The 15,047-nt window shown below is 36.9% G+C and overlaps 1 protein-coding gene across 1 annotated transcript in view; it reads left to right on the top strand.

Moving 5' to 3' along the window:
* Positions 1-15,047, top strand: part of PTPN13 (protein tyrosine phosphatase non-receptor type 13) — a 303,937-nt gene that overhangs the window by 89,295 nt on the left and 199,595 nt on the right. Inside the window, exon 6 of the mRNA XM_042782048.1 lies at positions 7,903-8,463. Coding sequence (XP_042637982.1) covers positions 7,903-8,463 — 561 coding nt within the window. The remainder of the gene's footprint in view (positions 1-7,902; positions 8,464-15,047) is intronic.

The following is a 15,047-nucleotide window of genomic DNA, read 5'->3' as shown; positions in this document are numbered from 1 at the left end:
CTGTGATGGAGTTCCTGTGGGCCCAGAAGGTAGGTGGGAGTGGGGATGTCCACGCCTCCATTCACCAAGCGGGTGTAAGGTGTAGTAACAAGAATGTCATACCTTTTCAGTCTTGCAGGCCCCAAGTGTCCTTGGGGTTGCTGGATAGCAGAACGTGTTCTTAAGCCCCAGAAATCTGTGAGAGCGCTGTCTCTTTAAATATCCAAAGTAGTCAAGCCGCTTTTAAACCTACAAATTAGCAGCGCCCTCCGGACTGGCAAAAGTCCACAGTTCAGCCCACCTTTCTCTTCACCTTTTCCGTTTGTTCCCCAGCCACCGTGCACAGTCCTCCGTGCAGTCCCTGGGTAGCAGGGGGCCTTTTAGGTTAATTTTTAAGTCCTACCACCACAGGAATCTGTGAGAGCACTGTCTATTTAAATATTCAAAATAGTCAAGCTGCTTTTTAAACCTACAGAATGGTGGCACCTCCAGACCGGCAAAAGTCCACAGCTCAACCCACCTTTCTCTTCATCTTTTTTGTTTGTTCTCCAGCCACCATGCACAGTCCGTGCAGTCCCTGGCTAGCAGGGTGATTTTTAGGTTAATTCTTAGGTCCTACCACCACTCAGGAATGTCCAAGCCGTCAGGGTCGCTCAGGTCGCTGCCAGACCGCAGCTCCGTATGTCTCCTTTTATGGTATTTTCATGCAAATTCTTTTGTTAGTTGGGGTTTAGTCCACTTCTGTATCCTTCCCTTCAAGGCTCAGGGGTCCAAGATTATTTTCTGTGTTTGTGTTAATTGGTTTCCCTTTTCTTTGTTGAAGAAGGTCTTTGCAGTCCTTCTGCCTAGTCCGCCATCTTGTGGGAACCCCCCCACCATATAATGTGAGGTGTCATTTTGAATTCCAAGTTAGTGATTTTTTTTTTCCTTAGTGCTTTAGTAACATAAAGCAACTACAGTGCTATATCAGGTCATCATTTTATTTAGAAAGATTGTAGTTGCCATTACTAAATTATTATAAGAATATTGCAAACTGCTTTGCTTTACATAAATGCCTTTTGCTGAGGTTTACTCTGTGAAGATTTAATCAGGCTATTATATACCCAGTTGTGCAGTTGAAGATGGTGAGCATCATTAATAGACAGTATGCAGTAGGACTCCTGCGAGTTAGAAATATTTAAGAATGGTAAGATCCACCTCTCTAACACGTACCTTTAAAGATGGGCTCCTTTTCCTTCCAAAAATCAAACAGGAGAATTCTAGGCTAATAATCTACTGGACAAATACTTAATTCAAAAATAGAGGTGCTTCAGACCATTTCTAACAAGTATACATACATCACCATGAAGTTTGTCTTACACCATTCTCCTCAATTATTTGCTCAGTTTCCTCAGAAATGTCACTCCCCTGTCTTTCTTTCTTATTCCCCTTCCTATTTCACTATCCTTTTCTTTGTTCTGTTGGCAACCCACAAGTGACCTACATTATGGCTCAAAGTGATCTTTTATAACTACTAGTCATGAAATTCCAAATCAGTTCTTACAATGTAATTTTCATACTTAATGACAAAGCAATCTGATCATTATTTAAATTTGGCATATTTTCTGCAAACAGAAGAAAGTTCAAAATTTTAAATATGTTCCTTTCATTATAATTGTGTACTGAGTTACAGAATTTAATATACTTCCTGGATTTTTAATAAATATGAACAGAAATATTTTACTGTCTACTTAATTCACATTAAGACAGTAAAAACTGAATATTTATAAAGCAGTTGTTATTTAGAAGCAACTTACTAAGTAATAGTTTTAAGCCCTAATGGCCAGTGAGAAGACATGGTTCTCTTAGGATACCATGGCCCATTAATATACTGTTAGTAAGTACTTACTAATGACTTAAAAGAGAATGTACATTTACATGTTAGAAAGAGAACAGAGCAATTTTATTTGAAAAGTAATCTATTTAAATAGTGGTTCATTGAAGGAAACTTCATTGAACATGTCATGTTTAAAAAGAACCTATAGGATGAGAAACAACTAGTCATGAGAAAGATCTGGAATAAAGCAGTCAATACAGAGGAATAATTATACACATACAAGAAAACTTAACAGAGAAAAACCTGTGGTCTGGAGAGAAATAGACATGAGACTAAAAATGATTCAAATGGAAGATCCTAGAGAGTTGAGATTTTATTTGAAGTTCAATGTTTGTTGTTAATTGCTGTTAAGTCAGGTCCGACTCATGGTAACCTTATGTATAACAGAATGCAACGTTACCCAGTATTGTCCCCTCCACCATCCATCTGTGGTATTGTGATGGCTTGGATTTTGCTATGATCCTGGAAGCTATGACACAGATGTTTCAAATATTAACAAGGTCACCTATGGTAGACAGATTTTAATGGAGCTTTCAAACTAAGACAAAATAGGGAGAAAGACCTGGCAATCTATGTCCAAATATTAGCCAAAGAAAACCTTATGAATTACAACACATTCTTGTCTAATATAGTTCTGGAATACAGTTGGAAGGCCCTGTACACTAGCCACAACAGTGGACTAACATGTAGTAGTATGCAATTTCAACTTAATAGACAAAAGAGTGGCATCATGCAGTTTACATTTTAATTTTGGCTTCTGTGTGGTGAATAGTTAGATAAGGAAAGTGGAAGGAATAAGAAAGTCAGTCCATGCATTGATCTAGATTTGGAAACACAGGTAAATTTGTAGAATTAGGCATGGAAAGATGAGAATGCTATCTGTTCTGACACTTCTCTTTTCTTGGTGGAATACGAAGCAAAAATTATCAGCTAAAAGAGATGAGATTTAAGGTGGGAAATGTGAAGAATGAGAAAAATACTAAACAGTCAATGTGGAAATTGAGTGACCTTACTAACATTGTATTGTTTCCCAAGAGGGTGATCGCAAATTTAAAGTGCTATCAAAATACCCAGTTGTTTGATTTTTTCCAATAAGTTGTAGCTACTTGTTGATAGTCAAGATACTAAAAGAAGACAGATGGTTGAGTTTATTTGTGGTGGTATGATCCATAATCCCTTCCATGCTTATTTATCATCTAATGTATTTGTCTTAGTTCCTTAGTGCTTCTATGACAGAAATGCCACAAGTGGGTGACTTGAGCAAATTTATTTCTCACAGTTTAGGAGCCTAAGCAGGGTGCTGGCTCTAGGGCAAGGCTTTCTGTCTCTGTTGGCTCTGGAGGAAAGTCCTTGTTCCTGGGCATTCTTCATGTGGCTTGTCCTCTTTCTTGCCCCATCTCTACCTGCTCTTTTGCTTGTTGATCTCTTCTATATCCCAAAAGAGATGGGTTCAAGACACGCTGCAGTACATTAATCTTGTTCATTAACATAACAAAGACAGCCTATTCCCGGAAGGGATTATAACCAGACATAGAAGTCAGGATTTACAACACAGTTTTTGGGGACACAATTCAACTTATAACATTCCACCCTTTGGCCCCCCAAAATTCATGTCCTTCCCACATTGCAAACACATTTACCCCATCACATCATCTCAAAAGTCGTTAATCAACTTCAAGTCCAAAATCTCATCTTCTGAAGCATCTAAATCAAATATGGGTGATACTTTAGGCATATTTCATCCTGGGCATAATTCCTCTTCACCTGTGAACCTGTGAAATCTAGACAAGTTACCTGTTTCCAAAGTGTAACGTTGGAATTCGTACAGCATAGACATTTCCTTTACGATGAGAGAAATTGGAGGGAGGAAGGGATAAGAGACCCCAAAAAACTGAAAAAACAAACTCACTGCCATCAAGTTGGACCTGACTCATAGTGACCCCTCTTTGGGTTTCCGAGGTGGTATCACTACAGAAGTAGATTGCTGAACCTCCTTCCGAAGAGTGGCAAGTCCAAAATCCAGCAGAACAATTTACATTAGCTCTTAAGGCTTGAAAATATTCCTCGGTTCTCTGAGACCTCTGGCTGTTGGCCACCCTCTCTAGATTCTGGGTGGAGGCTCCTTAGCCCTGAGCTTCAGCTCTGCCTTCCAACCCACTGGGATGTCAGTTCTTGTCCCTTGGCTTTGTGCACCCCCATTCTCCTAATATTTTATTTTATTTTATTTTTTTATTTTATTTTGATTTGGGTGAAGATTTACAGAGCAAATTCACTTTTCATACAGCAGTTCACATATACTTTGTCTCATGTCATTGACCAAAATTTACAATACAACAGCTCCCCTCCCACTTCCTCCCCATAGCTACCTCTTCCCAGTGTCCATCCCTCCATACTCTTCTGCGCCCTGAGCTGTTTCCCTGTGCATAAGCAGCCCTTCCTTCTCCCATGATTGTTCTCTCCAGGGTGTGTGTCTACTTGAGGTAAATGTTTAACTCACTTGCCTGTACTTTGTTTGGCTGGAAACCACAGGTGTGGGTTCAATTCCAGACCTGAAGGGCAGCTAGGGGCCATAGTCTCAGTGGTTTCACCAGGCTCTATTGGACCAGCAAACCTGGTCCCCACCTTCTTTTTTTTTTTTTTGCCTCCAAATGATTTTGAGTTTTGTTCCACATTGTTCTCCCTCTCTATGCAGGATCTCCTACATCCCTTCCAAGTGGATGACATTGGTAGCCAGGCACCATCTAGTTCTTCTGGTCTCATAGTTGTATAGGTTGCAGATCAGATGGTGTACCAGTCGCTAGGACTGATTGTTTCCATTCATTTGGTTTTCTTCTTTCTTCTTGACGAGGAGACACCCATTGTTGCATCTAGATGGCAGCTTGCTAGCTTTTAAGATCCCAGTTGCTACTCGCCAAAGTAGGAGGTGGAACAATGTTTTGTATAGTATGTTATTCTCCTAATCATCTTAAGTGGCAATCCTATCTCCTTGGCCCCAGCAGGCCCTATTCTTCTGCCTCTTCTGCCCCATGCCTTAAGCTTTGGTCAGCAGCCCCATTCTCTTGGCCAAACTGAATGGCATCCACACAGTCTGGAACTGAGTTAGTGAAGATCTGACTGTTTGAAACCTCAGACTCCAGCCTTTGACACCCTAGAGGCTATATGGTCCCCACCCTTTAAGATCGAGAAGCCATGCATGACCCCACCCTTTGAAACTGGGGCAGCTCCACTTCCTGTATTCTTTTCAGTGATTCTGATCTCCAAGCTGCTTCAGGGATGGTTCTTTTCTTGGATGACAACAGCTTATGGATTTTTGAGTTAACCTTTCTTAACAGCTTCTGTGGCCTGATTTCTGTAGAATCCAAAAGGCAGATAGCATTCTTTCTCTGTTCCCTTCAGTCTAAGTTCTGCTGTGGTAGTTGGTTAAATCCATCAGCCAAAGGCTTAATCTTTTTAACAAAAGATTGTGTAGCCATGTCGTTGGTGAAAATTCTAGGACATAGAACAGAATTTTCCAAATCTTTAAGTTTTGTTTTCATTTTGCACAGTTCATTTTTAAGTCCATCTCTTTCCTCTTCCATTTTACTGTAAGTGGCAAGGAGAAATCATGAGGCCTATTTATGATCTTGCTTATAAATCTCATCAGCCACATATCCAAGTTCACCACTTGAAAGTTCTACCTTCTACTAAACATGTGAACATAATTCAGACAAGATCCTTACCACTGCATATAAAGCATCACTCTTTCTCCATTGTCCAGTCACGTGTTCATTATTTCCTTTTAAAGCCTCACCAGAAGAATATTTAACATCCACATTTCTAGTAACATTATGTTGTGACCAGCATATTCTCTAAGACAAAAGAGACTTTATAGCTCTCTTCACTTTCTTCTGAGCCCTCACCAGAATTGATATCCATAATTCTATTAACAATCTCTTCAAGACAATCTAGGCTTTTATTATTATGTGCTTTAAAACTCTTCCAATCTCTATCCATTACTCAATACCAAAACCACTTCCACATTGTAGGTATTTGTTAGAGCAGCACCCCCACTTCTTGGTACTAAATTTGGCCTTAGTTATCTTGTGCTGCTGTAATAGAAATAGTACAAATAGGTGACTTTAAAAAACAAATTTATTTTCTCACAGTTCAGAAGGCTGGAAGTCCAAATCCAGGTTATAAGCTCTAGAAGAAGACTTTCTTTCTGTTGACTCAGAAGGAAGGTCTTTGTCTCTTTGAGCTTCTGCTCCTGAGTGATCTTCATGTGGCTTGGCATCTCTGTTCTCCCATCTCTGTTGGCTCTCTTGCTTGTTTAATCTTTCTTACATCTCAAAAGAGATTGGCTCAAGATACACCCTACACTAACCTTCTTCATTAACATAACAAGGGCAACCCATTCCCAAGTGGGATTATAACTGTAGGTATGTTGTTGTTGTTGTTGTTGTTATGTCCCATAGACTCATCTCTGACTCAGCAACCCCTCCTTGGGTTTCCGAGGCAGTACTGTGGAAGTAGATCACCCAGTCTTCCTTCTGAGGAGTGGCTGGTGGGTTTGAACTGCCAGCCTTCTGGTTAGCAGTCAAGTGCCTTAGAGCTCCCACTGTAGACATAGAGGTTAGAATTTATAACACATATTTTGGGGGGATGCAATTCAATCCATAACAGCATTGTGTCAATTTTTAAAAATTGGCTTAGAAGCTACAGTCTATGATGATCACATGGCTGGTTGTGGTGTGGTGTATTTCTAAGTGTTCTTTATATGAGATGCACCAATGTGTTTGTTATTCTTATTTGCATTAATGTGGATTCATGTTCAGGAGGAAGTTCAAGAAAAGCACCGTGTTTGGATCTAATTCTCAAATAAGCAAATTATTTGTTGTCATTCTGAAATGAGTTAACCTTTCTTAAGGTAAATTTTATGGTAATAGATTTAAAACTTAAGCTTTTTTTTACCTGATATGTCAAAGAGGCAATTGACCACTTCAAATGACTGAAAAAGCAGTTTATTATTACTAGGAAAGTTTTCGTTATTATTTTATATTATATCCATAGCAAATAGGTTATCAAAAAGAGTTCACAGTGGTAGTACAAGAAATCTTGAGTGTTTATGGACTATTAGGTTAGTACCTATAAAGTATTTTCTACATTTCTTATTTCACTGGTGCAGCCATATTTGCTTTTTGTTATTTAACCTATAGATTCACAGAATTTTCTGAGGGAACATTTTTGGTGTATATGAAATTAATGTACAGACTGTTGCTTTAAAAAAAATAATTAGATCTGGTTTTTAACTGTATCAGGGACTAAACAATACATAAGAATTGGTGCTTTATTCCATTTGACTAATATTGATACATTATGTTCTAAAGGAGAAAACATTATTTTAGTATAGGATGGTCTGTTGTGGAAATAAATATGGTTTCTTACATAACATATTTTAAACACAAACAAATTATCTGGGAACTTATCTTAAGGATTAAGATAAGTGCTTAAGGATTCAAAATTCCACAGTCTTTTTTTTGTTCCAGTATATGGCAACCTATGTTTCTTCTCTAAGCATATTTAAATAAAAGACCAAATGTACCAGGCCTTTATATTGAATTTTAATACATTAACTGATCTATACCTTTAGAAGTTAAAGGAGTACAACAGCAACAACAACTAATCTATACCTTTAGAAGTTAAAGGAGTGCACTAGACACTCTATTGTTCAGTCAAACCACTTCATAGATAATTAATATCTTATCAAACTGGATAATTTCAGAAACTTTTATCTATTTTTACAACAAAAAAAAAATTAACTTTCATGAATGTAAAACAATACTATTTAAAAACTAAATTCAATATTACTGATTTTATTAGAAAAGAGACATTGGACTGCAGAGTTACTCAGACATAACATCTCTTTCCATTACTGCCACCACCATCCCATTTCATCTCTGATTCTCCATTTAGAAAATTGTCACTACTCTCATTATCAGGAGTGAGATTACGCTTCAGTTTATTTTCTAAAAATTCTGTGCATACATGATAGATTCTTATCATTTCAGGAAGAAGCTCCACTTCTGATGTACTAGATATACACAAGTCTCCATTCTCTCATCAGACTTTTCTTAACAAAGGGCTTAGTAAATCTATGGGATTTCTGTCCATCAGAGATACGCAAGATGAGGAAGATTATTTCAAGGATATTTCATCAGATAATAATTCTGGACATGAAAATTCTGAAAATACCTGCTCCCCTTACCAGTTTAAAACCAGTACAGAGAAGAAAATCACCTCAAGTATTGATGTACTTCCCAAGAAGAAGATTTGGGCTTCATCCATGGACTTGCTTTGCACAACTGACAAAGATTCTTCTGCTGGAGAGACTGGCAGATACCGACACTGTCTCCCTGAGGCAGTAACAGTGCGGAGTTCAACGGCTCCTAGAAGAAAGGAGGCAAGATACTCAGATGGAACTATAGCCCTGGATATCTTTGGCCCTCAGAAAATGGACCCAATGTACACGCGAGAATTGCCCACCTCTTCAGCAATATCAAATGTTCTGGACCGAATCCGAGAGAGACAGAAGAAACTTCAGGTTCTGAGAAAAGCCATGAATGTGGAAGGTTAGTAATTTTGTGTGTGTTTGAAAGAGAGGTCACAACCTTGAAAACCCTATGAGCAGTTCTATTCTGCACATGTGTGGTCTCCATGAGTCAGAATTGACTTGACAGACAACTAACAACAACAGAGACAAAACTGATTAATAAAGTGTAAAGAAGTTCTAAGTTGTAAGTTTCTCAAGGGCAAGAGCCGTGTTTTCTGTTTCCTTTGAGTCCTTCCCAGTATCGTCTATCATGCACTATCTAGTAGGGAAGCTTCAGTAAATGACTGACTGACAGAAACAAAAGCAGTTTGGTAAGGAGTGTTGTACTGCTGCAGTGGTTCCCAAACCACTGGCTTCAACAAACTTTGGGGCGTGACTCTTGGAGATTATGGTTTGTTTGATCTGGAATGAAGTTTTGAATCTGTGGTTTGAGGATGATAGTTTATGGACTTTAGAGTCAGACAACCTAGGTTTGAATTGTTGTTGTTGTTGTGTGCTGTCGAGTCGGCCCCGACTCATAGCGACCCCTCCTTGGGTTTCCGAGGCAGTATCACTACCGAAGTAGGATTGCCCAACCTTCCTTCCGAGGAGTGGCTGGTGGGTTTGAACCGCCAGCCTTCTGGTTAGCAGTCAAGTGCTTTTAGCCACTATGCTACCAGAGCTCCTAGGTTTGAATTAGTTACTCCATTTAATAGTTATGTGAGCATTGCTTTGGCAATTGGGCTGGATATCTCCAAGTCTCAGTTAATCCATCTGTAAAAGTACATTGATTAGATAATGAAAGTAAAGAGATTAATAAACTGAATTATTACATTAGGAGGAATATAAAAATATTTATAAATGAGAAATTATTATTGTTTTAGGCCAAGGCTCTGTTTCAAAAATCCCTGATTCAAACACAACACTCAATATATATTGAATGGAATAAAATTATCTCCTAGAGATATGGACAGAGGTTGCCTTTATTATAGATAGATGGAAGAGAAAACAAAAATCTGAAAGAATTTTTAAGTTAATTGTGTTTTTAAAGTTTTTGAAGATTAAAGTTCTATAAAGTAGTTATAGAACAAGCCTAGACAAGCCCCAGGACAAACTTGATTAAAGGGAAGTTTAGGGAGCTTTGTAAGTTCAAAGAGAATAGAGTGACATAATCCAGGTAAATTCATCTTTAAGGTGATTTTTAAAAAATTATTAGATTACCTTTACAGTATTGTGATGAAGGTTTGTTACTTAAGGTTTATATAGTTCTAGATATATAGTTCTAGATTTCAACCTCTATTGCACTTAATTTCTTCTAGTAAAAGAAGCTTTGCATTTTATTAAATTTAGGAATTGCAAATCATTAAAGTATGTGAGATGATAGAGAAATTATTGAATATTTAACTAATTTTATGTGCTTGTATAAAACATTAACTCTCAGAGATGGTTCTATATAATCTTGACCTATAATTGTTCAATGACAATTTAGAAACTTAGAAATTTGTCATATGCATTATTTCACTGTTAAACTCTAATTACTAAACTTTTAGAGTTGTGGCAGCAAAGAGTAGATACTTCCTATACTTTCAAAATAAATCTCCCTTTTCAAACATTGTATTTTGGGTCTGTTTAGTTTTGCACAAGTAGCGTATAAATAATAATTTAGCCTGGCCTTCTTGTGACAATGAGCTTATCATCTTCATGGATACATTCAGTGTAAAGAAATCAAGCTCATTGTGTTAAAAAAAGCCAAAGCCCTCAACAATTCAAATAATCTACCAAACCCACTGCCATTGAGTCAAGAGTAGAACTCCCCCATAAGGTTTCCAAGAGTGTAAATCTTTATTGAAGCAGACTGCCTCATCTATCTTTCTCCCAAAGAGCATCTGGTGAATTTGAACCTCTGACCTTTTACTTAGCAGCTGAATGCTTTAATGTATCACCAGAGCTCCTTCAATGATTTAAAGAGATGACACTAGATAGTCCCAGAATAGAAATAGTAAAGATGTATACCAACCTAAGTTAATATTTCAGACTTTAAAATTTGAGTAGTATCTTCTATTAAGATGTGAATATTAAAAAGAAAGTCATAATTTACAGTCTTCTCGAGTGTGATTTAGTTTCAAAAGATTACTTGCCTCTAATTGATGAATTAATAGAAATATGGATTAGTATTGAAGTTTTGAGGTTTTTTTTTTAAACATTTGAGAGTTAAACAGGAAGGAAATCAGCCACTAATGAAAATATATTTAAAGTATTAAATTATGCTACAGTAATCTGTTTAGTATATTTAGTTTCAATAGGTAATTTTTATGGTGTCCTACAAAATAAACATTAGGCCAAATTATGTCTAAATTGCAAATGATCCTATTATCTTCTCAGGAAATGTGTGTGTGTGTGTTAAGGATTGTGAGGATGCTGCAAGACCAAGCAGTGTTTGGTTCTGTTGTGCATTAGGGTCGCTATGAGTTGGAGCCGACTTGACGGCACCTAACAAAAACACCAGCATTTTAAGAAAACTCAAGTAGACCAACTTGTTTTCAAATAAGTGTATGTATCTACAGAGAAAGATCATGTATAATCTTAGTGGAACCTTGTTTGTTGGAAATGGTACATAATAACAAAACATAATTTCAGATGTTAGAAATTACGGATTTGTTACAGAAGATATAAAGAAAGGAAAAGCTTTCTTTTTAAAACATAAAATATATTTTGAATTTGATATAGGACAATTTATATCCTGAAAGCTTTCTTTGCTATTGAAGATTTTTCAGAAGCATTTGTTTCCACACAAATCTGTTTCTTTCCAGAGTATATTTCACAACCAAGTTAAACCAAAAGAACCTGAATATGTTGCCTTGTTATGGAAATATTTATACCACCTTAAGTAAACCTCCACTATTATATAATAACTTGCAAGTAGTAATAAATTATGTTTACTTTAAACTAAAAGAATTGTTAGAAGGAATGTTTGATATTTGGGATTCAAAAACAATGATTCTTATTAAGCTTTTTAGTTGAGTAACTTGCTGGTTTTGTAGTGTGCTATCTTTTCCTAAAGCTAAGGCAATTTATTTTAGCTATGCAAACAAAAGTACAGATTGCTAATGTAAAGATTTTAGCTAGTATACAAAGAAGAAAAATGAATAGAAAATGAGATAAATCCCATTATCTCACTTAATTCTCATCAAAAGCAGTCTCCACAAATCCTCTTTGTGTGTGATAAAGCAGAACAGGGAATTACCACATCCAGGAGTACCTACTGAATGTTGGTATTGTATACATATACATTTTATTGTATATATTACTTTCTTTTTAAATATTTTTGTCATAAAACATTTTAAAATATAAAGAATGCCTGTACAATTTTTGTGATCTTAAATTTTGGCAGCTGCCACTGGGTATCAATAATTTTAGAATTAGAAGTGGTTTTAGAAGACTTGTTATCTAGACATGCTCTTGGGCACATACCCAAATCATGGAACTAGTTGATAGTGGGGTTTTCATCATAATTAGATTTCCAGAGTTTCAATATTTCCCATTACATGTTACTTTCTCTCTCTCTCTCTCTCTCTCTCTCTCTCAAGATTGAGATTGATTGGCTTAATCTAACAATCTGAAGAAAAGGTGTGTACTATTGGGAATGTGAGGAGAGTGAGTGAACTAATAGGGAAGAGACTTGTCTCCTTTATCCACAAATGTATAGCTTTTTCCTTGACCCAGGCCCCATCTTCTTAAAGGAATCTTTATATGAATCACCTATGCACCATGTCCTCAGTTGACTGCATCGAGCAGCCAACTAACACAGGGGAGACTTCTTGTTGTTGTTGTCATGTGCCGTCGAGTCGGACCCAACTCATAGCGACCCTCCTTGTGTTTCCAAGGCAGTATCACTACGGAAGTAGATTGTCCCATCTTCCTTCCGAGGAGTGGCTGGTGGATTTGAACTGCCAGCCTTCTGGTTAGCAGTCAAGTGTCGTAGCCACTATGCTACCAGAGCTCCCAGGGGAGACTAGACCTTAAAATTATGCAATTTGGAACTGGAAAGAACTCTGGATATCATCTAAATCAAGCATCTGAATTTCTGAAGTCTAGGGAAGTACAATAATTTGCCAAAGAAGCTACGTAATTCATAATGGAGCTGTATTTAGATTTCAGATCTCTTTAGTCACAGAATAAACTTTAGACCCAGAGTTTTCACTCTGCCATCTGATTTCAAGCAGAGACCAGATACATTTCAAATGAATTATTAGGAATTTTTTTTTTTTTTTTTTTTTACTGCCTGGGAAGTTGGACACTTAACTAACAACAAACTTTTCAAGTCTCTTAACAAGATTCTGTAATTTTTAATATGAAAGGAGGGCTGAAAGTTAGGGACTTTCAGTTCTTTGTGTAATGAACCACGCTGGAAAGACTTCAAGATGGTGCTCCATTATGTCACATACGCTATTGTGGCAGATAGATAGATAGAGTTTTAGTGAGTTCCTGTTTGTACTAGGATCTTGAAGCTGCAGCTGACATGATAAGGAAGTAAACTATCAAAAATAGTGGCTGGCATTTAGTGCTCCAATTGCTTTGGTAATAAAATGAGAAAGTTAGGAATAAAAAGATCTTGAAAAAGATATTGTAGTTGAAGTTTGAAAATTATACATATAAGATTACTGTAACTGTTACGTTAACAGTTAACCTTTCATATAAACCCAAAAACCCACTGCCGTTGAATTGATTCTAATTCATAATGACCTTCCATGTAAACCAAAAAAGCCAAACTCACTGACATCAAATCAGTTCTGACTCATACCGACCCCAATTGGGTTTCTGAGGCAGTAAATCTTTATGGATGTAGATTGCCTGGTCTTCCTTCCATGGAGTGGCTGGTTGGTTTGAACCACCAACCTTCTGGTTAGCAGTCAGATGCCTTAGACACTGTGCTACCAGAGCTCCTTGACCTTCCATACAGTTCGTAACAAATAAATATAATACACGTAAATAAATAATACATAAATAAAGCAGTAGTCAAGAAGAAGCATAACTTAGATTTCTCTTGTGGAAACTAGTTTTAAAATTTGATAGAACTTTTTTATATTTTTGCTTTTAATTTCACTATATATATATATATATATATACGTACATACATATACACACACACACACACACACACACAAGCAGCGTAGAACTGTTCTTCTCTTGTCCTTTCTTCCTCATTCCTAGTATGTTCATTCCCACCTCTCTCTACTCCACCTCAAGATCTGAGAAGTGTCTGCTTTCTAATAGGACTGTCTGACAAATTCTTTCTTGTGATATAATCACTATACACTCCCTACCCATTGCCCTGTGGGTTGGCAGTAGATTCCTGATTATGAGAAATTGACTTAGAGCCAGTACTGTGAGTAGAGTATGAACAGTACTCCCACATCCTGGGTGGGGATCATGAATGCACTTTGCTTCCAACAGTTGAAACAACTCTTCATTCTGTATAATACTAGAATGGAAAGTATGACACTAATCTCTGTAAAACTGAAGTCCACAAAAGTGGTTATGGTTAAGTTTTATTTATTTTTTAAGAGCTTTAACTCAATCAACTTTACTCAAAGTTAAAATATTGGTTCCTTCTTTCTAGTGCTGTGAGCTCTGGTTCTAGCCCAGTTTCACTGTCCTATGACTGTTCTATGAATACATAGAGTTGTGTTGCTCAATCCAAATATGTAAACACTCAAGTATGCAAGACTTTTCTCATTATTGAGGCACCTTAATGTTTCACTTCCATGAGAAAATTGAATTTGAAAGTGTCTACATTTTTATAGTTACATTTAAGAAAAGCAAAAGAATGAATTGTTTCCCTGTAAGATAACATTAGCAGATATTTTATGGATGGAGATAATATTTTTTCAAACCTTATCTATCTTTCTGAAAAATCTAAAACTGGTTAAGATGAACTATTTCAAATTTTAAGTCTTCCCTTTCTTTCCCAACAACAACAAAAATATCATCTAATATGCTACTATGATTGGGCTGTTATTTAGATGACTCTGTAAACTGAAATAAGCAGTTTTAGCATTTAATATCTATTTCACTCATACCAGTTCCACAGAAGTAAATACAAGTAAGTAGGCATCTTATATGATATTGATCAAATACCATATGTATTTCTAGTATTAATAACTAAATTGTTATACTGTTATTGTTGTTGTTATGTGCCGTCAAGTTGGACTCGACTCATAGCGACCCCTCCTTGGGTTTCCAAGGCAGTATCACTATGGAAGTAGATTGCCCCATCTTCTTCCGAGGAGTGGCTGATGGGTTTGAACCATCAGCCTTCTGGTTAGCAGTCAAGTGCCTTAGGCATTATGCTACCAGAGCTCCCAATTGTTATACTAGTAAGAGGCAAATACACTCTATTTCACTGAAGAACACACTTTTATAGATGAATTCAACATCATAGAGAAGTGCTTGCTCTGTTTCCAGGGCTGGATTTTAAGGACTTATATTTTGGACTATCATCATCCAATAGAATTTCTTCAGTGAAGGAAATATTTTTGACTGCTAACCAGAAGGTTAGGAGCTCTGGTAGCATAGTGGCTAAAAGCACTTGACTGCTAACCAGAAGGCTGGAGGTTCAAACCC

This window comes from Orycteropus afer, unplaced genomic scaffold, assembly GCF_000298275.1.
Source record: "Orycteropus afer afer isolate SDZICR_OR568_19922 unplaced genomic scaffold, OryAfe1.0 scaffold00227, whole genome shotgun sequence".
In the NCBI taxonomy this organism is placed as follows: Eukaryota; Metazoa; Chordata; class Mammalia; order Tubulidentata; family Orycteropodidae; genus Orycteropus; species Orycteropus afer.
Note: the sequence above shows the minus strand (reverse complement) of the source record. Positions and strands in the feature narration are given on the sequence as shown.